The following is a 21,614-nucleotide window of genomic DNA, read 5'->3' as shown; positions in this document are numbered from 1 at the left end:
TGACCTGCTGGCCACACTTCTCTTGATGCAGCCCAGGATACATGTTGGCTTTCTGGGGTACGAGAACATTGCTGGCTCATAGTCAGTTTTCCATCCACTAATACCCCCAACTCCTTCTCCACAGGGCTGCTCTTCATCCACTCATCACTCAGTCCATATTTGTGCATGGGATTGCCCTGATCCATGTGCAGGACCTTGCTCTTGACCTTGTTGAACTTTGTGAGGTTTGCACAGGTTCACCTCTCAAGCCTGTCCAGGTCCCTCTAGATGGCACATCCCTTCCCCCACAGCGTGTCGACTGCACCACACAGCTTGGTGTTGTTGGTGAGCTTCCTGAGGGTGCACTCGATCCCACTGTACATGTCACCAACAAAGATGTTAAACAGCACTGGCCCCAACAGTGACCCTTGAGGAAAACCGCTCAGCTTGTCTCTACTTGGACATTGAACCATTGACTACAACTTTTTGAGTGTGACCATCCAGCCAACTCCTTATCCAACGAGTGTTCCATTCATCAAATCCATGTCTTTCCAATTTAGAGACAAGGATGTCATGTAGGACAGTGTCAAATGCTTTCCACAAGTCCAGGTAGATGATGTCAGTGGCTGACAACAAATATGGGGAAAAAAAAGATGACTAATTAAAAAAATAGGCTGGAGAATTTTCATTTCATTGACATCAGTCCTGCTACACCTTTGTTGTTGACAGTAGAGAGCAATCTTGATGATGTAAATGCTGACTCCTGGTCCTGTGCCTTTTCTTAACAGACAAAAGATACAGGAATTCCTGTTTTGTGACAAATGGTGAGATTTTGAAATTTTCAGCACAAATTCAGTCCAAACATTTTTTGCTGCTGTTGCTGTTGCTTCAGAAATGAAATCTAAAATTTTGATGCTGATAACAAACATTTTCTGATCCAAAACAAAACAATCACATTTCACTTCAAACTATGCAATATATTTCAGAAGGAAGTATCAAAATACAATGCTTTTCCTTTTTTTGTTCTGAAAAGGAAGACTGTTAGTGGCCAGATTAATTTCAGTATGTAAAGGCACTACTCATGGTAAGGAAGGAGGAGGGACATTAATTCTATAAAATAATGGAGCAGATGAACAGTAATGGAAAACAGAGGAAATAGTGTGGTGGTATAGAGTAAAGACATTTCCTTTAGCAGTAGGGCAAGTGGAGATGACAATCTGCCAAAACAAGGCCTTCCCTCTGGAGACAGGGAGGTAACAGGTCCATGCTCGTGACTGAGATGATAGTTGGAGGTGGGGACCCCAGAGACATTCTTGCTACCATTAGTTTCCATCCACCCATCCCACCAAGGTCTATTCTTTCAGACTGTCAGTGCAACCATACTACCACAAATAACTCCTAGTTTGGAAGACTGGAACTGCTTTCTGTTGCAATCACCCAGCTGACAGCTGAGCGACTCTGTGCAGGAGGCTGCGAGGCAACAGAGCCCAGCTCTGTCCACCACGGTCATGCTGAGATACAAGCTCTTCTCCATCTCATCAGGGCTACAGTGGGACCGTAGCCCTTGGCACTAGGATGAGGTGCTTTTCTTTTTGGTGAGTCAGTTTTCCACATCAAGGAGTTTTAAAAAGGGGTGACTTTACCCACAGAGTTTTATCTGTTTTATCTGTTAGTTCACGTGGGCAGTTCTCCTGTGCTGCTACAGCTGGGGATTCAGGACTCCCACCCAGTGCTTTATCACCCCACTGCTCTGCGTGTGCTATGCCAGCGAGCACCACCTCCACCATTGAGCCATCATGCTCAGCCTAGCACCTCATGCTTTCCAAAACAAAAAGATAAGTTATTTTCATTCATAACTTTTACTCCTTCCCAGGGGATGTGAGAAGCCTTGTTTATCCAGAGATCCCCTGGGCTACGTCTATATAAGCTCCAACCCCTAAAGGATCAAGTCGGCCAGCCAGAAGATATAGAGCAGACAATAAGCAGACCTTTGAGTCTACAAATTGGAGGTTGAATGATTGGCAAACAACTTCTCCTCATGAAAAATTATGCTACAGCAACACAATAGTAATGAGAGCCAAAAGTATGTCTATTCCTGATTTGTAGACCAGGTTTTAGTTATGCTATAATCCTCTCAGTATGCCTGCTTAGGATCCCGCAATCACACGAGTCATGAACACTACCCACAAATCGTGCGGCTTTCATGCCGAGCAAGCGACACACCAGATGAAGAAGGATGGAAAATATACATGTGGAATTGTTCTGGGAACTTAAAGCACACATAACAGTAAACAAAGCAAATATGGTGCAAAACCTGTTGCTATTTTCACAGCATTTGCGGAGCAAAGCTGCATAAATGCAGAAAGATGCATACTGCCTCACACCTTTCCTCCAATCCCAGCAAATTAAGCACAGCAGCACAAATAGCAGCAGTGAGAAGGAAAGGCTATGCAGAACAGCTGCCTCATTTGCTGCTGCACTACAGGTATATGTTTGGGTATGTGAGAGAGAGCTGAATAAAGAGCATTCAAATTATTTTTTCTCAAGCCTCCTCCAGAGCCTCGGTTGCTCATGGGGAACTGAATGGGGAGAAATTCCCTTGGTGCCATCCTCCCTCCTCCAGGCACAGTCTAAGCCAGTTTGAAAAGGTTGCTGCTGTTGTTCCCTGTCCCACTTGAGGACAGTCTTCACGAAGCCAGTGCCAGTTTGGTCTGATAACTAAAAGGCTGCCTCCGCTCCCCACAGAAAAGGCAGTGCCGCTGTTGGATACTGGAGCACTGGCTGAACGAGAGGCACTACAGACAAATTTTGGCTGGTGGCAGGAGAGATGGCTGAAAGCCAGCTGACAGAGAAGAGCAATATCAATCTCTATGCTGGGGGAATCCTCTGAAAATGCTACTGAAGCAAACAGCAACCGCTAGCGGCACACTGGCAAACAAGACATGAATGATCTTGCACTCATGGAGGAGAGAAAAAGGCAAACGGCTGAACTGAAGTGATCAACATGAACTTGAACCGTGGCACAGGGCAAACATGTGGCATGCCGTATGGAAACTCAGAACAAAACAGAAAGCTTGGAACAAAATGAAATTAAAAATCTGCCTTTATTTCAAATTACTCCACTAAACATCTAACTGAAAATTGTGTTGAAGTTGACATGACTTTGTGACATGTTGTTCCTTGAAGACTGCCATTTTTCATAAAAAAAAAATATTAAAAATGTTTCAATCTGGTTATCTTCTATCCAGCAAGGCTAGAAAACATTAAATTGTGAGCTAAAATATAACACCATACCATTAGTCAGCAACAGATAGCTGTTCAGTCAGCATCCATCATAATATTTTCAAGAATCCATAGATATCAAATGCCTGGAACAGAAAGACAGCAATCACTCCAAGCATGGATTCATAACTTTAAATGCGCTTGATAAATTACCTTTTTAAAGACAAGTCCCATGCAGCCTCCCTTTGTCTATTCTTTCTAGATATAAGCTATCTGGGAAAGTGTGATCAAATGCCCATCTCCAAAACAGATGAGCCTTCTGTCTCTGTTCCCCTACAAACAAGAATGACCCTCCCATAAGCTACACAGTCCTGCAGCATGATGGCATTCTGTATTCTGGGTTTTCTACAGAACCGCCTCACACCAAAGCATTCCTGCAAAAGTACCTAAACTGCCAAATTTGATGAATGGCTTATTTGATGAATGGATTTTAAGAAAAACTTTAAATTCTTCCTGTATAATTTCTAATAAGTATCTGAATTAAATCAGATCATGAAGAATTAGATCAAGAAGAGTTAAAATTAAGGATCTAGAGCATCTCTCCTATGAGAAAAAGCTGAGAGATCTAGGACTGTTCACCTACGAGAAGAGAAGGTTCAGGGGACACCTCATCAATGTATATAAAAATCTGAAAGGAGGGTGCAAAGAGGACAGAGCCAGGCCCTTCTCAGTAGTGCCCAGTGACAGGACCAGAGGCAATGGGCACACACTGAAACACATAAGGAAAAAGCTTCGAGAGCGGTCAAATACAGGAACAGGTTGTCCAGAGGGGTTGTAGAGTTCCCCTCCTTGGAGATATTCAGAAGCCATCTGGACACTGTCCTGAGCAACTGGCTGTAGGCAGCCCTGCTTGAGTAGGGGGGTTGGACCAGATGACCGCTGGAGGTCCCTCCCTGCCAACCTCAGCCATCCTGATTCTGTGATACACAGATGAATCATCATCACTTACTCATAACTATATAAAAAGAAAAAAAAATCAAGTAATGGCGAAAAAATGAAAGACTTCCATATTCGTTACAGCAAGAAAAGAATTTACTGGACCGTATCTGTCAATAACACACCTATTTGTCCTATAATACACCTAAAGGCACAACGAGACTAGAGGGATAGCTCCACTAAGCTCAGCTACCAGGCCTAAAGCTAGCCCAAAATGCTTATACGTAAAACCCAAACATACCTACAACATTACAATATAAAACCATATCCACAAATTTTCAACTCCCCCCCTCTCACATTCATTAAGTTCACTGATGAGATTAAGATTAGAGAACTAATTTCCATTGGCAAACTCTATGGCTGTATCAGTGAATGACCAGAGTGGGAGCTGAAACCACCATCATCAGAGCCAAAGGCAGTGGATAGTCTGTTTTAGTTCTTGCTCTCTGTACTCTAAGGAATACTATAATCATAGAAACACCTCCTAGCTTATACAGTTTATTTGCCTGCCGGTGTAAGATTCTTCTCTACGATAATTTTTAACACTTGCTTTTGCCAAGTTAAAAGCAATGCATCTCATCTAAGCAAAATGAGCTCATTATGAGCCCCCTCAGACACTGTATTTTGCAGTACCCAATGGATCATGGTGCTGCATCATCTAACAGGTCAGGTGCCAAATTGTTCATACAACACGCTAGCCCAAAACCAGAGAGTCAGCAACATAACAGAATCCCTCTGAGTGCTGGGCCCCAATACAAATACTCTCGCTGCCTTGCTACAGCACAGTGTCCTTTTCCCTGCTCAAGCCACAGCTGACCAGTCCTGGTATCTCACGGATGTGAAATGTGTAACCGCTGTGTCACGCAGTAGTAATGTGCAAGGAATAGGTAAGGCTGTGGAAGAGTGGGAGGTAATTTTGGGAGTCGCATACTAGATGCAGCTTTACACCTCCGCAGTCCTCCAGCAGCCCAACCTGATCTCCAGGGATCCCACTAGAGATCACCAGCCTCTTTCACCTTGCAGAGGACTTCAATAAACAATTCGAACTGCGGTCACCTGAAGGGGTTCACAAAAGGAAGAAAAGCAACCCTAGAGGAAGGTGCTGTAAAAGAAGTGACCATGATGAGAAACATGCGGAGAAAATGCCAGAAAGCTGATGCAATCATCCTCTCTCTGAACACCCAGTTACATGGGATGAGTTGTCCCAAAGATGACCTGCTGTGCTCCTGCTTCTCACCAAACCCATTCGGGTTTCATATTTGTGGTGTCATCTTCTGCTGGGTAAGAGTTTCTTTGTGAGGTTCCCTACATGAAACCTAAATGGCACAAAAGCAGAGCTCATCTATTTAAATATTTTTCCAGTATATCTGCTTTCCATCTGTAAAAGTATTCAGATGTTTTCAGACACGTTTCTATCTCAGAGAATGAACTGAGGAAGCCAGCCACACAAACTGCCCAAGATGAGGAAACAGAAAGCATTTCACAGCTATGTAAAACAAATAAAATACAAACCAGTTCCTTACTTTCAGCTTTAAATGCAGAAAAGACCATTAAACCAGTTATTTTAAAATAATAAGGCAGCACTAAAAAAATTAAGACATGATAAAAAGAAGATTGTTTGCATACCCCTAGCTCTTTCACCATGAGATTTTTTCCCAGACACTTGTTATTTTTCTGCATATTTAAACACAGATGTAGGTGCTTAGCAACTATAAAACAAAGTCATTTACCTAAATAACTGAGTATAGATTAAGGTATTTCATTTTATATACCTACTTTTAAAATATTGTGTCTGTTTTATAATATTATTTAACACCTAGAGAGGTAGAATCCTCATATCTGGATTCCAAACCCAAGCCACTTACCTTTACATTTAAACAATTAGGGATTTGAGTCTGCTATATCGGTATCTGTGTGAATGTACACGTGTGCATTCATGGGTATGCATGTGTGTACTCTGTATACAAGTTACCTACATATGCAATGGGTAAGAACAGAAAAAGACCTAGGAGAATAAATTATTAACATGTTAAAAGTATTGCATTAGTCTGAGAATAAATGCATTTATATAATGTAAAGGTCTGTATCATTCAGTGTATCAAGAATTGTTACAAAGCACAAAGAGTATTTTGTTAGAAATACCTGTATTTTGAACTGAAGAGAAACAGGAAAATCAGGAAAGTTTCATGGAGCCATTGCACTGCACCATTTCACTAGTATTTCCAAACACGGAACATGGATTTATCAAGTTACTTGAAACTGTCTTCCTAAGAAGTTTTGCTGAATGAATTAGTCAATAGTATATAAAAAACATTTCCCTGGAGTGTGCATTATTTTCCACCACTTGTGAGCAAAACAAAGTTTTTGAAGAGGAATAAGATATTTTGTTACACTAACTGGTCTGGATGAAAAAAAACAGGGTTTTTTTAAGCACACAAACTTTTCTTCAGATCTCTTACCTATTTGTTTCCTGTATTGGTCAACAGGAGTCCTTGCTGTAGAGGCATCTTTTCTACCCATCGTTTTCAATCCAAAAATCACTGTCAGTATCAAAAAAAAAAAAAAAAAAAAAAGCATTATTCCTAAACAAGTTACTAAGGAAATCAATGACTTATAACATCAGAAAAAACTGTAACAAGCAACAATTACATGATTATACACAAAGACAGACATAAGCCTTTCCAGAGTAAAGTGAGACACTAGAGTTAATCATCACTATTCTGAAGACTATTAGGTAATTTCTAAACATACCTTTTTCCCCACTGCAAGGGTTATTAACATTACAGAATGCCTGTTAGTTTGAATAAAAAAAAAAAAAAGAAAAAAAAAAGAAGGATTTAAACTGATTGCACTGTAATTCAGCATTTGCTACCACTGAATTACATTCCTATATAATTTTTTCTTTAGTAAACCAGGGAGTGAATGTAGTATTGTGAGCTGCTTCTATTGTTGGCAAACACATGTACACTGTACCCAGGAGTCTGAGTCAGGAGTAAGCACATGTGCATCCACAAGTGCGGAATGGAAACCCACCTGCAGACACAGCCCTTCAGCCACCCTGAGCAAAAGAGAAGAACAGATGCCTAAAACACAGCAATCTCACACTCTCCTACCTTCCTGCCATGGGCTCTAGAGGTCTGTGAATGCAAAGAAAGTGAAGAGTAAAAATGAGAGCTGGGTCTGTGCCCATTTTACACCTCTCAGCCAAGGTACTGAGAGTTTAAATCACTTCTATGCATTTAGGTATCAACCATCCTGACTCTCCAAGGGGCTTCTTATGTTGCACAGTGCAAGCAGGTGACATCAGGATTGCACAGGGAACTGCACTATCATTCAACCAAAGATGGGGGTGGGGGTGGTGGTGGTTGTATTTTGGTGCTCTCACACCATCCGTGTAACTAAACAAGCACCATCTCAGTAGTGTTCTAGCAAACTCCCATTATACCCCTTTACTAATAAGAGACCTTATGGTCTCTTATTCATCCCCTTACAGGGCTCCCACTCAAAAGATACAAGAAGGTTAACATGCCCAGTTTACCTCTTTTTCCATAGTCAAAAAATTACCTGGCTTTCATGCTTGTTGCTCAAAACACTAGTTTTCAACCATTTTCACTGGGCTGAAGACAAGCCCCACTATTTGACCACCTCTATGACATAAGCATCCCGACATCAACCCCGCACTCACAAGAGGACTGACATTTTCAACAGTGTCAGATTTACCGTTCAAGCACAGAAGATATACAACAACCAACATCTGCCTTTTCCCAACTGGCCTTGGTGAGCATAGTGCCAAGGACAAACTTTGGCCGAACCATCCTGGGTAGCCACAAACCATCTGCAAATGGTGCACATATGGCCTTGAAGTATCTGCAGGAGTTCTGTTTTTCTGTTAGGCATAAGCAGCTGCATTACAGCAAGACAAGCTTTCCCAGGCTCTGCCAAGGCATGCTGTCTGGGAAGCGCAACCCTTGAAGGCACTGTGATACCAAACCATGGGCCAAAAAGCATGCCAGGGCACTGCTGAATGGGCTACTGTCAGCATCCCAACCTTAAACATCCACCATTATTTCCTCCACAGCTTCAAACAAGGTTTAAAGCATAGCTGCAGGAATGATCCCATCAGTTATTCATGCATTTTAAAACCACAAAGTTTCTTCTTTTATCTGTTCTGTAAGAATTATTGACATTTAATGTCAAGTGACAAATCCAGGCTCTTTAATTTAAAGTGTGTGACATGGCCTAAAAAGAACTTTGGTGCTCAAAGTCAGCAACCTTTTTTAAAGGTATTCAGGAATAATAACAAGGTATAGAAGACTACCATTAGTTTTTAATCTGAAATGGAACCTCAATTATAGTGTACTAATGTTTCCATACATTACTTTGGGTTAATTCAGAGAATACTCCCATTTTATGTAAAACACCGAAGCAGTGAACTGTAATCCACTGGGTTTTTTTTCCCCCTCTGTTATGCTTCCCAGCTATTCTTTAGACTGAGTTGTATTTCTCACGTAACATTCACATCATAGTAACAAGAGTGGAAAATAAAGGTACCATTTGAACTTTCAGCTAGTTGAGGAGATAACAGATACATTTTTACACTGCAAAACTTCTTGGCTTTTTAATGCCACTGTTAAGAGACTGTTTTGACTTGCCTTTTGCAATTTCAATAGCCTATTAATGTTTTGTAACAAAACATCAGCTGTGAAAGATGTTTGCCGTTTTAGCAGTGCCAATAAAACACAAGAAGAAAACACAGGCAAGAATTGTTTCCCGACTTAATATGAGCCACATGATGCTTGCATTTGCCCGCATGGCTCGGCATCACCAACTCCCGTATCTAGAACCTCGACTCCTCTTTGTTCTTCAAAGGGATGCAGTAATCATCATTCATTTCCACCGCTTTGATGGTTAGATAGCAAATGCCCGAGAAACCCATAGAGACATTAGCACATACAGCCGCAATGTCTAATAAGACAGCTATTTGCATAAAAGATCAGCCACAATTTAGAATGTGTTGTGATAGATGTGGAAAGGGAATAACAGCTCTATATTAGCATGTATGAAACCAAGATTGTTTTCACAATTTAATTCCTCAGGGACTGTGGCTCATCACCTTCTTGTAAAGAATCCTGCATTCCCTGAGGAAGCAACTTGCCATGAGCCAGAGTTAAACTAAAATATGGATTAATAAGAGATAATATTTATTATTTATGAACCTTGCTGTAGGAGTGGTTTCCAGTGTAACTTTCTGATCAGATTTCTACAAAGGAAAAGCCTGGAACATTTACAAGTCACGAAACAATTTGAAAAGCGCCTTTTCCCCATTTAAAATCAATGTGGTCATCCTACAATAACCAATCCTCTTAACTTTACTTTAAACAAAATTTGCAGTGAAGTCTTTCCCAGCTGTCTCTGGCTGCTCCACTGCCTCCAACGTCAGTGAGTGGAGGATCTGGCCTTTCCTCCATTTCTTTGCCAAATTGACAGAATGGACAGCGTGCCATACTGCATGCACCCCAAGCAGCCTTCAGGTCCCTGGAATTTTACTAACTACATAACCATTTAAAAAACATATAAAGGAGCTTGTCACTGCCTTTTTACAGGCTACTAAAAATACTTCAGGAGTAATTTCAGATCATCTGAAGGCAATGCGAGCCCTCCTCAACTTTCGAGCTCTTACAAAAGATGGTTTTAAGAAAATGAAGTGAGGCCCAATGAAAAGATGTTTTGTTTATTGCCATTTCAGATATACTACAAGGTCAAAAGACATCTTTGGTTTTGTGGTTCCCTTCACTATTTTTCACCCTCTTTCTCTTGTAATGAATCTTTGAAGGCTTACACCCTTGGAAGAACACATGACGTTTCATCCTCTTATTCAAAAGCAGTGACTGATAATAATTATTACATGCAATAAATTGCCTATTATCACCTCCAACTGTCAACAGCATTTTGTGAGATAAGAAACAGTTCTGAATGTCCATTCAAGTTCTGGCCACAGGAGTGTTTAAATCACAACTCGCTACTCTTGATGCATACACAGCCTGTACCAACCACCAAAAAAACAAAAAAACAAATAAAGCAATTACTTTAATAAAATAGAAACATACTGTGAATGACTTTAGAAATACTAATAAAAAACAAGTGCAGGGACTATATAGCACAAAGGTTGCACTTTGTGCATTTGTGGTGCAATACAAATGATTAATGGCAGTGATAAGGCTTAAAGTGTGAAGCAGGGAACACTCAAAGTTCTACATATGTGCATGTGTACAAACTTTCTTAGCTAAGATGTTTGATAGTATGTTTGTATTCTTCAACAATAAGCTGCCTAAATATTAAAAGAGTGCATGTGAAAGAAATGATCAATGAAACGACTCGTTTTGTACCTGAAGTATAGCTAGGCAGTTGAAAGAAAAGCAAGTAAAACTTCAGGGTAGGAAAGAAAGCACAGAATGTAAAAATACTGGACCAAGGCTTCATCTGTAATTGAAAATGCAGGTGAATGCATAGAGAATATCTGCAATATCTGCATATATGAAGAAGCACCTCATCCTTAAGTGTAAATGGGCATCTAATCTAAAAATTTTTTTTTTTTGGATGCAACGCAGGTTGATAATTTGAATGCATAACCAAATTATTCTTTAACGTGATTGAAAGTTCACTGATGTCAGTGAAAGAATTGCTCTTTTACCAGTTAATTCCATAGCTCATAGTTTAATACATAATGGATATTAAAACCCTTACAAGTTACAAGAGAGCACAAATAGCCTGTTACCCTCCTCTGGTAAAATCCAAGGAGCACATCAGATCCTATGTGAACATCAAGTTATTGCAAAGAACTGGTAGCACTATATTTAATATGGGAAGCTGTCTGCATGTAGGTATTTTGGAAACCATTGTTGTTGGTTATTTTAATTGGCTTTTTTTGGTGTACTGCTCAAGTACAGTAACAAAGGTCTGTCTGTACAGCAGTGGAAGAAATGCAGTGGAAGTACCCTGCTGCAAAACCGCAATAATAATGCAGCTGAATACTTTAACCATACTTTAGCCGAGAGAAAGAATTTTAAAACCTTTGCTACTACTACTTAAAGAAACTATACAAACAAACAAAAAAACTGAAAAAAAGATATATTCATGTTCTATTGATAAGTCTTGAAGCAGTCTTCATCATTCCTCTGGCCAAGTCTCTCTCAAAGGATGAGAGTATTATTTCAAAAGAAAGAGTAACTGCTCATAGTGCTTCTTCCAGAATCTGGCTCTACTTTCTTTGGGTATTTATTTAATTTTCTTTTAATAAAAATAAATTAACATTTCTTTACTTAATTTAACCTTGAAAGCAGCAGAGGTGATTTAAATTCAGTTAAATTTGTGAAAACGAATCAAAAAACAAGGATCCGTAACTCCAGTGGAACAAATATTACTAAAATAATCTTAACTTTCTACAGAAGGACAACAAACACTGCACCATATCCCAAGATTAAAACCATCTAGGAATTACAACTTTTCTTCTGACACGTATCAGGCTATTTCATAGTTTCAGGTAAGCACTAGGAACAAAACACACATTGTTACTTCCAGCAAGTGCCCTTTGCACTCTAGGGAAAGGAGCTGCACTGTTGTTATATAGTGCCTACAGAACCCATAAAATTAGGTCTAAATTTATTTGTAGTGCACAGGTAGTAGTCCATATGAATACTCAGCATATTCTCCTGGATGTTTTGAAATCCTGAGGCAATACATTATGAAAAATAAATTTCATCAACAACCCAGATTAGTTCCACCTATTTTCAGGAAGGTAAGCGAGACACCCAAGTTATGCAGGAGGCCACCTCCACTTCCTTTATGTGAATGAAGAAAGAGATGCAATAGTAAGGAATCCAGATTGCCTCTGGCAATCTTGCTTTCTTGCTATGCTCCTAAACCTCCCCTAAGTACCTAAAATTTGGTGGGATTACTTAGGCCCAAGTATTTGCATTTGCTCCTCTAGCAAAAGGTCTACTTACTTTTGCTAGATATAAAATGTTTTTAAATGTCTTAAGAGTTGAAAATATTATCAATAAATGTATTAAGGACAGCCAGGAAAAAAGTGAAAATTTCAAGGATTGCAAGACCCGACTAAGATTTTTTTAAAAGACTTCATATTTAGGTAAATTGGGGTTTTTTTTAAGAAGAGAGGCCATTAAAAATGTCAAAGGTTCCTTCCATTCCCAGTAGAGTACAGTTTGTCACAGTTTCTACAGGAAGAAGAATCAAAATGTACTAGGCCAAAACTCACTTATAAAAACATTATACTTGTTCCAAAATCAGTACAACATTTTGCAGAAGAATATTCCTATTTGTAGCGATTCAATGCACCTTACACTTATTTTTCATTATTAGGATTTGTTATTTGCCTTCAGAACCAAATTCCCTACTCACTTCAGAGCTGAGTAGAGCTATACCATCTGTGAAACATTCATTTTAATATGAAGACAGATCTTCATCTGAACAAATTTAAAATTCCAAACGTTCAAAGACGAACTTTTTTTTTCATTTTTATGAATATATGACGGCATTGGCATGTCAGGAAAATATCCTTAAAGAAGTTCATGAAGGAAAAAAGCATGTATGTGGTTCAATACTGCCTTGCCAGACAGTTCAAAATGTAGTATTTCCCAGAGGAAAAAGTAATCTCTGCTAAAGGGAAAATTACACTATAAATGACACCATATGCAGTATTTCAGAATAACATTCTTCAAAATAACAGAATCTGTTTAAACTCTTTTTTTTGGAGGGGGTACTATGGTAGAAATCAGAGCTAAAAGTGTAAGAAGAGAACAGGCATGCTGCCCATGCCAATGCCCAGAGGCACATCCACCCAGGATGGATACAGCCTCCACGGCAGCAACTGCAGGTGATGTACAACCGCCTCTGCGGTCTGGGTGAGTACGGAGGACACCACCACCACCACCACCACTTCACAAGACAGAAATGAAGAACACACCTTCTGCCTCGCAAGTTAAAAGTTTGTTGAGTCAAGAGCAACAACGAGAAACAATTATTTGCTCCATCTCAGTAATTGAAGCGTCAGCAGCGAACATGTTGTGGTTCAGTTAAATCCAGGCAGTTTTATTCCCTCTTTGATCCCCACTACACACCCCTTCAGCACTCATTTCCTTTGATGAAGTAGGGAATAATTTCAGTAACAGGTATAAAGCTAGAGGTCATAGACCTTAGATTTCAAAATCAGCTAAGTCTGCCTAAGCACTTCACTTCTAAAGTGTTATAGATAAAATTCTTGAATTTATAGAGCACCATGTGATTTCACTGAGGTTTTACACCAAAACCTCAGAAACTTTGTTTTGCCCTACTAGGTGTTAAACAAGGGAAGAGAGACTTCTTTCCCTTCTTTAAATCAGAAAATATCCCCTCTACTCTCCCCCCTCTTTAGTTTTGGGAATTGATAAGAATTCCATTTTTTCCAGATGTTGCTCCTTTTCTGGGGCTGCCACAAGTCATAGCTTGTTATAAACCCGGGTGTTTTAACTATATACACTTGTTAATTCCTCATTTCTAGATATTAGGCTTAGGCTCATATTTGACAGAAATTAAATTCTTATTCTTCCTTAAAGGAGAAGAAATATTCAGGGAGTAATTACACTTCCCTTTAGCATATCCATCTTAAACTACAGTTCACAAGTATCCAGAGGATGGGAAGTCTGTTTCACAACATTTTCAATATTGCAAAATGGGATAATGACCTTCAATCAGAATAGATCTTGTAACTTTTGAAGCTATTCACACACACAAAAAAATAGAATAAGTAATTCCATGCAGATAATTTTTTTTCCTTTCTATTTTGCCTCTTTTTTTTTTTTTTTTTTTTTTCCATTTGCATTATCTTGGACCATTAAAAATACAAAATTTCTAAGTGAATTATTTATAAATTGAAAAAGCTTCTTTGAAGTAATATATCAAAACAAGACAATTTGAAACTGGTGGAATTTTTCCTTTCCTCTCACCCTGTTTTTAAAAAAATGCTTTTTGAAGTATGTTAGGCTGTTCCAGCTTATTTTTTTTTCCCCCATTAATTCTAATATTGATATCCCATCTATTTTGACTCCATTTTCATTGAAATTTGTCTACCATCCAAGAAGAAAAACAGATCTCAGCACACAGTTCATTCCTGCTTGACAATCAATCTATTAACTGAAAACCAGAAGAGAAAACAGCCACAAATAAGCCACACAGGCACAAAGATGAAGGGCAGACAAATGTGCCCTTCTGTTACATATTTCCCTGTAGTATAATACAACGTCCCATCACACATGACTTCAAGTTATAGTAACTGCTAAGACTGGTCACCACATTTATAGCCTAATGATTGCCTCACTTCTTACCTTGAGCAAGCATACGAAAGTTGAAAGCAGGCTACAAATGACAGCAGCAAATAGCACCCCAGTACACACAGACCATATTGTAACACTTCAGCAGAACTGAATTATTAGTTTCATTACTAAATCTGGTGTTTGAAAGGACTTAAAAGGTAATCTTTCCATCCAGCGTTCAGAATGAATGTGGGTTTCTTTTCTTTCTCTGAAACTACTGTAGCTCGATAAGTATTAAATAGACTGATCTAGGAATCAAGAAAAATATTTTTATGCCACTTTTGTGGTCTCACATGCTGTATGAGACTTTCAGGAAAGCAACTCAGCTTGAAACAAATCTATTCCAGTCACCAGGCAAAAGAAATAGTAAGTGTAAACTTTTAATTTGGTGGTTTTGGTATTTATGTTTTCCTCTATTTTTCAATAACTGATTAAAGACAGAATAACCTATTAATCTGCACCATAAAGATCAGAAGATAAAGCTGATATGCATTTCCTTAGCCTTATACATAGTTTTTTGTACTTTTTTCTTTAAAATTGTCTGAGGTGAAAACCAGTAGATTACATTTGATATGTTAACACTAAGTTCAGCCCTACAGTACTTAACCACGAGCTTAATAATCAGGTTTAGTGAACAGACCCATAGATGTTAGCAGCAGCATTTTCAAAACCAAGTCCTACTCTACTGATTTTGAAGCATTAGGCCATAATTGGGTGAAGAGTTTAATACTGCTTAAATAACATTGGCTCAAGTAGTTTCCAAAGTAGTTCAAAACAATAGGTCAAGCACACTCTCTGCAGATTGTATCTAAATTGCTCAAGACTTGGCTCTCCTGAAACCTACCTAGAGATCCCATTAAACGTAATGATTTTTAAGATAAAGAATAAAGTAATAGTGTGCATGATACCATCTCTTGAGGAGCTTTATGTTCTATTTGGGCAAAAAGAGAATAGAAGATCTTGATATCTATCAGAAATCTAAATCTTGAACAAAAATTGAATTAAAGGAATGGATCAAAATCAGGCTAAAACCTTTATATGCGCCAAATGAAAAAATAAGCTTTGATAGCCATCAGAAGATGTGGTAAACGGTTTACCTGCCTCATTTTAAGGCAGAAGAGACAAACGTGGAGTGCAGCTGGGAAGAAAAGGCAGCAAAAAGAAAAAATGTCAAACAGCAGAAACGTATCAGCAGAAATAGCAGAAAGTCATGTGAACTTCTGAATGTCCCAGATGCAACCAAATGGTGCAAATGTCTACTTGGGCTCTTTTCACAGCTTTCCCCATAAGACCCCAGGATGGGAGGAGACTGTCCCCATCTATTGCCACTGCTCCCGAACAGTGTGTGTGTGTGTGTGTGTCACAAGGAAGAAATTTTGCTGCACTGTTCAGGAGAATGCCAAAGCAAAGGATGACACCAACTGAGACTAACACATTGACTAAAGTACTCCTTTGAGTGCTTCAAGTCACGCAGTACACATGAAATTCTATCTACTGTAAAAACATAAGTGAAATACAGAATTGAACACTTTTTCATGGGTTGCTGGCTTTTGGAGATGGCACATTTTTAAGACGCTGTGTTCTGACATGTGAAAGGTTGGCCTTCTCTGGCCTAAAAGTTACCTCTGATGAGAGATTCCTACACCTCAAACTACTTAGGAATGGGATAGGATGGAATGGAATTGTTATGAGACTCCTAAAAGATATAATTTAATGAGCAGCTATCAGCTTGTGAGCATTTCTTCAGAAATCCTAGCCTGAGATAAAATGGTAATTTCCTGAGTGCATCTCTCTAAGCACTAGGGGTTGCACATGCCCTCAGCTAGAGTCAAAGGAGAATGTATGCTCCAGCACTGCCACGAAGTTTTATTAGGAGGAGAGGGGTGCACTGCCTGAAATCTAGCCTTGTAGACTGCGTATGACAAGAAAAAAACAACCTGCTAGAGCATACAGGAAAGTGAGTTCAGGCTGGTTTTCATAAGAACAAACAGATTCAACAGTAACACAAGCTGCTGGTTTGTTCTCTTCCTGCTACAATTGCTCAGTCTGGTCACTATTGTACCAAAAGCTGTACAAGCCTGTAATAAAGCTTAAGAAGTTTAAGAAGAGATGGGTCAGCTCTAAAAAGGTCTTTAGCTAAGTTGCTTCTGCTTTTAACTTCCAAAATACTCTATCCCATGCACTTAGCTTTACAGCCACTCCAGTTGTTTCCATGCTGATTTTTTTTAATAAAGTGAGTTAATGAAAATGTATACCAGGCACAGCAGAGGGAAAACGTCTCTCCAGGCCTTCACGATTTCCAGCACTGACAGTGCTTGAGTCCAAAGGCTCAAAAACAGTCAAGAGACAAGTTTGGTCAGAGAGCCATTGCCCTGAGGCTTCTTCCTACACACACCATTCCCTCCCCTTGAAGGTCTCCTCAAGGTACAGTACGTACTCTATCGAGTCCTTCTATGGTCAGAATACAGAACTGAACTGAGCCTATGCAACACAGATTACTTGTGTGCAATAAATGACAGAATGCAAGCGCTTTGAATTCTTTACTTTGCATATATGGCTATGTTTTAGTATGGTACCCACATTTAGATCATAATTTCCATGGGTCTATATAAACATGCATGAAGATAAACAGACTCTCTTCCCATGTAGAACTGGAAGAATTCATCCAGAAGCTTTGCTTTGTAAATCATTTCAGATGTATTTTACTGAAGCCATAAAGGATATTAGCAAGTGCGCTGGGACCTTTTGTTTTAAATTACTATGATCTGTTACTCTAACAGAAGTTACTAGTATTATTTAACCCCACTGGTGTACTTAAAATGAAATTAGTTTGAAGGTTTTTTTAAATAGGTTTTGGGTCTATACTAATCATTTTTCCAGAATACCCTCTTCCTGTTTATCCTGTTGGTCTGCTGTTTTGTATACCCAGAAAGATACCAAAATAACCTAGGCTTTCAAATTATCCTATCTTGCAGAATAAAAAAGGAAACAGAAATCTAAGAAGTCTTTATTAACCTTTTGACTAAAAATTATGGATTCATTCATAAATTAAATAGTATATGTCAAAAAATTTCAAAGAAAGTCACATCCATTCTTGCTCTGATCATTTTATGATTGCAGAATCAAAACCCCCCAAATATTAGTTGCTGCAATTCTTTGTGGTTCCATTAAAACCACACTTAAGTTTAATCACACTGAAGCCTAAAGTTGAAAAATCATATTATAGAAAGCTTTTTATGATGTACATATACAACAAAAAGAGACAATGATTCCCACAGCCTCTGTAATGGGAAGAAATGACAAATTCACACAGATGCAGCATGGCCTTGCCTAGGACACTTGACACTGTATCTAGGAGGGGCTCTGCTCTGCAGCAGCCAGGCGGGGCATATAGTAGAGCTTGTTGTGGTCCAGGTTATCGTGGTAAGGTAGCCACGTGGTCAGAAACATCACGGCAAGCTTGTGCCCACTCTCAAGCCCACCTACCAGAGGTAGTACCATTAACAGAAGTCTGTGTCTTTCAGGACTTTCATCATACTTTCAAATTTTTCGGGTTGGGTTTTTCATACAAACAACTAGATGCAACATTCCAGCACCGGTCTTACTAAAGGGATTTAAACCACCCTCCTACCTCTCTGCCCACCTCTTCTGAGCATCACCAGCTCTTCCGAGCATCACCAGCTCTTCCTGACACTGCTCTGCACTTGAAACCCCTCTGGCTACAGGAGCTTCTTCACAAACCCCAAGTCTTCCTCCAGTCATAGCTTTACAAGATAAAAATCTTCCATTCTGCACACACACTCAGCATTCCTTCTTCCTCAATGCATTTGCAGACAAACTGCATTTTAACAGACTCATGTTACCATGATCTCAGCCATGCTTTATACTTCATCCCTTCATCAATCCAGCAATCACTGAACCATCCATTGTTTGTCACTATTGCTTCTATGTTTACATGCAGACAATTGACTAAAACAGCAAAAAGCAAAAAAGCATCACACCAAGACAAATGCTGGGGAAAGTCCCCACAAGCTCTCATCCATTGACAGTGGCCTCCAGCCTTTACTTCTTAGTGCTGGCAGCTCACCAGCTCCTTATCCATTTTATCGTTACTGTACAGTCCTAATTTTTAATTTAATTTTAGTTGAGTAACAGTAAATCACCGATCTAATCAAATTTAAATGCTAGCTATACAAATAGTGTACTTTCAGTCTGACAGCCAAGACACAAAACGAAAACAAGGAATACACTGCTTTAGGTTAACTGTTTCCTTTTGACAAGAAGGTAAGTAATACAAGACTTGTCTAGCAGTAAAGTGATGCAATCTGAATTGGAGACAGCATAATCAGCTCCACACACAATGAGTGCAACACTGAAACCGCCTACTGGACAATTTCTATGGCATACACACATGAAAGAAAGATCTATGGGTTTTAATATGATCTTTTGGGCATGATGGCTTTTAAGAGAAATTCTCACCTTATGGTTTTGTCTTAAGTAGAGATGGCGATATGGTTAATCCAAGTACTGAAATGTCCTACTTGACTTGGTACATAAACAAGTTGAAAACATATGTAATTTAAAAGTTTAAAACACATTCAATTTGAAACTACAGGGGAGCGTCATAAAAAGCTTTGGGTATCTGAGAGGCTTTGAGAGGTTGCTGACTCCGGGTGTTTAAGCACCTTGCTGTCAGTGGTGAGCAGCCTGTAAAAAAGAGCAAGAAGAGGAGGTATGTTCTGCCCCCAGGACCCTGGACCCCATTCCCAGCCTACGCACCAGCACAAGCCACCCAAAAAGAAACGCGGGTTAAGGTGAGGGAAGCAAAGTGAGGTGCAGGTATTGATGCCTCTTCTGTACAGACTGCAATCTGAGGGGTGGGGAGAAAGCGACCAGCTGGCAGCATCTTAAACCACGGCATCTAAGGCTTCCAAAGTACATCTGTCAGAGCCATTCGTGAATAAATTTGAGCATAAGAGTTTGTAGAATTGAGAACTTCATATGTAAAGATTACAATGAAAACACAATAGATAAAAGCACAAAAAGCTACAAAGGCTGATTGATAATGTAAATGTGAGAGGGAATTATCATGGGTAAACTTAACCTTTTCTTCATTTACACCACACAGCACAGCCGGAGAGAAAACAATTGAAACTTTGAAATCTACTACATTTCCAACTCAATCTGTTTTCCCACTATAAAAAACAGTTCATAACATAAAAGGTTATTTTGTTCCATTATTTATTTTATTTCAATTGAAATACATGAGGATAAATTTGGTTTTCTGGCTAGAGGCAACCAACTACAGGCAATGCAACTCTATCTTTTATTTTGTTGTCTTACTTAATAGAAATAACAGCATTAGTTGCTGACAACAAACGTGTACAAAATGGTGTGCTTCACTTTGCCCTCTGGATTTTAACTTCACAATACCATTCTCAACATTCACCTACTGCTAACCTTTGCTCTTTCCCTCTCTCATACTTCACCCTTTTTGGTGTAAGCGACTTCTCCATCATAAGCTTCTGCTGTCAGAAGCGTCTTTCCCCATTTATTCACTTCACCAGCTCAGTATCTATTCCTGGATTTCTATTTCACCCTCCTTCTCCTGTCTCCCATCCTTCTTTACACCTGCTATTGGGTTTACATTGGCTAATTCGTAACACCGTGTCTTTCCAATTCTGTCCTGTTTTTGATGCTAAAACATACTGGATGAAGGACGATGCCAAGAACAATCATGACACATGAATAAACAATATTTTGTTGATGTATGAATTATCCTATTTAACACTGCAAGAAGCCCTGGGACACAATAAACTGTACTGTATAAAGCTCCACTGTATCATTGCAATATGTGGTTAAAGAGGCAAAAGCAAACTTAAAAATCACTTAACACTGATTTTTAGCCTCACTATTAAAAAAAAGCAGAAGAAATGGGAAACAAAGGGATTAGCACTGTCCACGTCAAGAATGCCTGGAATAAGCGTTTACTCAACCCACCGAATTACAGGGGTATCTATGCGCACCTAGTGATACAAAAGCATTTGGGGTGCCTTGACATTTTCCCATGACCTTCAAAGATAATTCTAATGAATAAAAATGTATCAGGAATCATAGGCAGTTGCAGATAATTTGGGGATATTAAAGCCGCATTAATGGAAGTCCTACTTGGAAAAACACATGCAAGTGCTTTTTCTCCTTCTGTAGCAGTACCAGTGACAATCTATGTCTGTCATTACATGAAACAGAGTTCCCTCCTAAATGGCATACATACACATTTTCCGGAACTATCTTTCCTTCTTATCTTCTTTCCAAATTGAAAAAAAAATAATCTTACCTGTTTATTCTGTGTGTCAAAAAATACTTCAAGACTAAAACTGATTATTAAAGAGCCGTAACATAAATTGTTTCTTCATCTCCTTTACCAATGACACCATGATGTTTATGCTGTGCATAATACTGCAGTGATATATGAGATCATCAGCTTGGTAACTAAAAACAGTTTCACTGTGCCTGTGATTGATAAACTATGGAAGTATTAAAACATTAAAAATGTTAATCTTTGTAATAATCTCCTGAAAAGTTTTTCTATTAATTTAAACCATCGATCATTTTAATATTTAATCATTGCAGACTTCATTTGAAATGAGGATAGCCATTCACTGAAAAGCACTTCATTTTTTATTTTAAAAAATGATCAGCTTGTTATGTATTCTATAAATCTCTTTGCATTTTTCCTCAATAAAAAGTAAAACTGCAAACAAATGAAAAAATGTACAAGAGCAGAAAAATTTAAAGCAGTTTGTGTCAGAAAACACGGACTTTTGCAGTCCTGTTTCCCAAGAGTAACTATTACAACAGCAGTATTACAAGAGAGTCGCAGGATTGAGTGAGACTTCTACTGTAAATGTAAATCATTAGCTTCTTTGTCTACACCTTACAACCATCTATGTTTCATTCTCTTTATGTATCTAATAACACATAAACATAACAATTTACTTATGAAGCGTTTAAATATTTACTAGATTCACTCGGCTCTCCAAGATAATA

The 21,614-nt window shown here is 38.9% G+C and overlaps 1 protein-coding gene across 2 annotated transcripts in view; it reads right to left on the bottom strand.

The window, feature by feature from the left end:
* TRIQK (triple QxxK/R motif containing) overlaps window positions 1–21,614 on the bottom strand; it is a 64,724-nt gene that overhangs the window by 39,719 nt on the left and 3,391 nt on the right. For both annotated transcript variants that reach the window (XM_074898732.1, XM_074898731.1), the window contains exon 2: window positions 6,657–6,737. In XM_074898732.1, the coding sequence (XP_074754833.1) occupies window positions 6,657–6,717 (61 nt within the window). In that variant the 5' untranslated portion in view covers window positions 6,718–6,737. The remainder of the gene's footprint in view (window positions 1–6,656; window positions 6,738–21,614) is intronic.

The sequence above is a fragment of the Athene noctua genome, chromosome 2 (genome assembly GCF_965140245.1).
Source record: "Athene noctua chromosome 2, bAthNoc1.hap1.1, whole genome shotgun sequence".
Lineage (NCBI taxonomy): Eukaryota > Metazoa > Chordata > Aves > Strigiformes > Strigidae > Athene > Athene noctua.
Note: the sequence above shows the minus strand (reverse complement) of the source record. Positions and strands in the feature narration are given on the sequence as shown.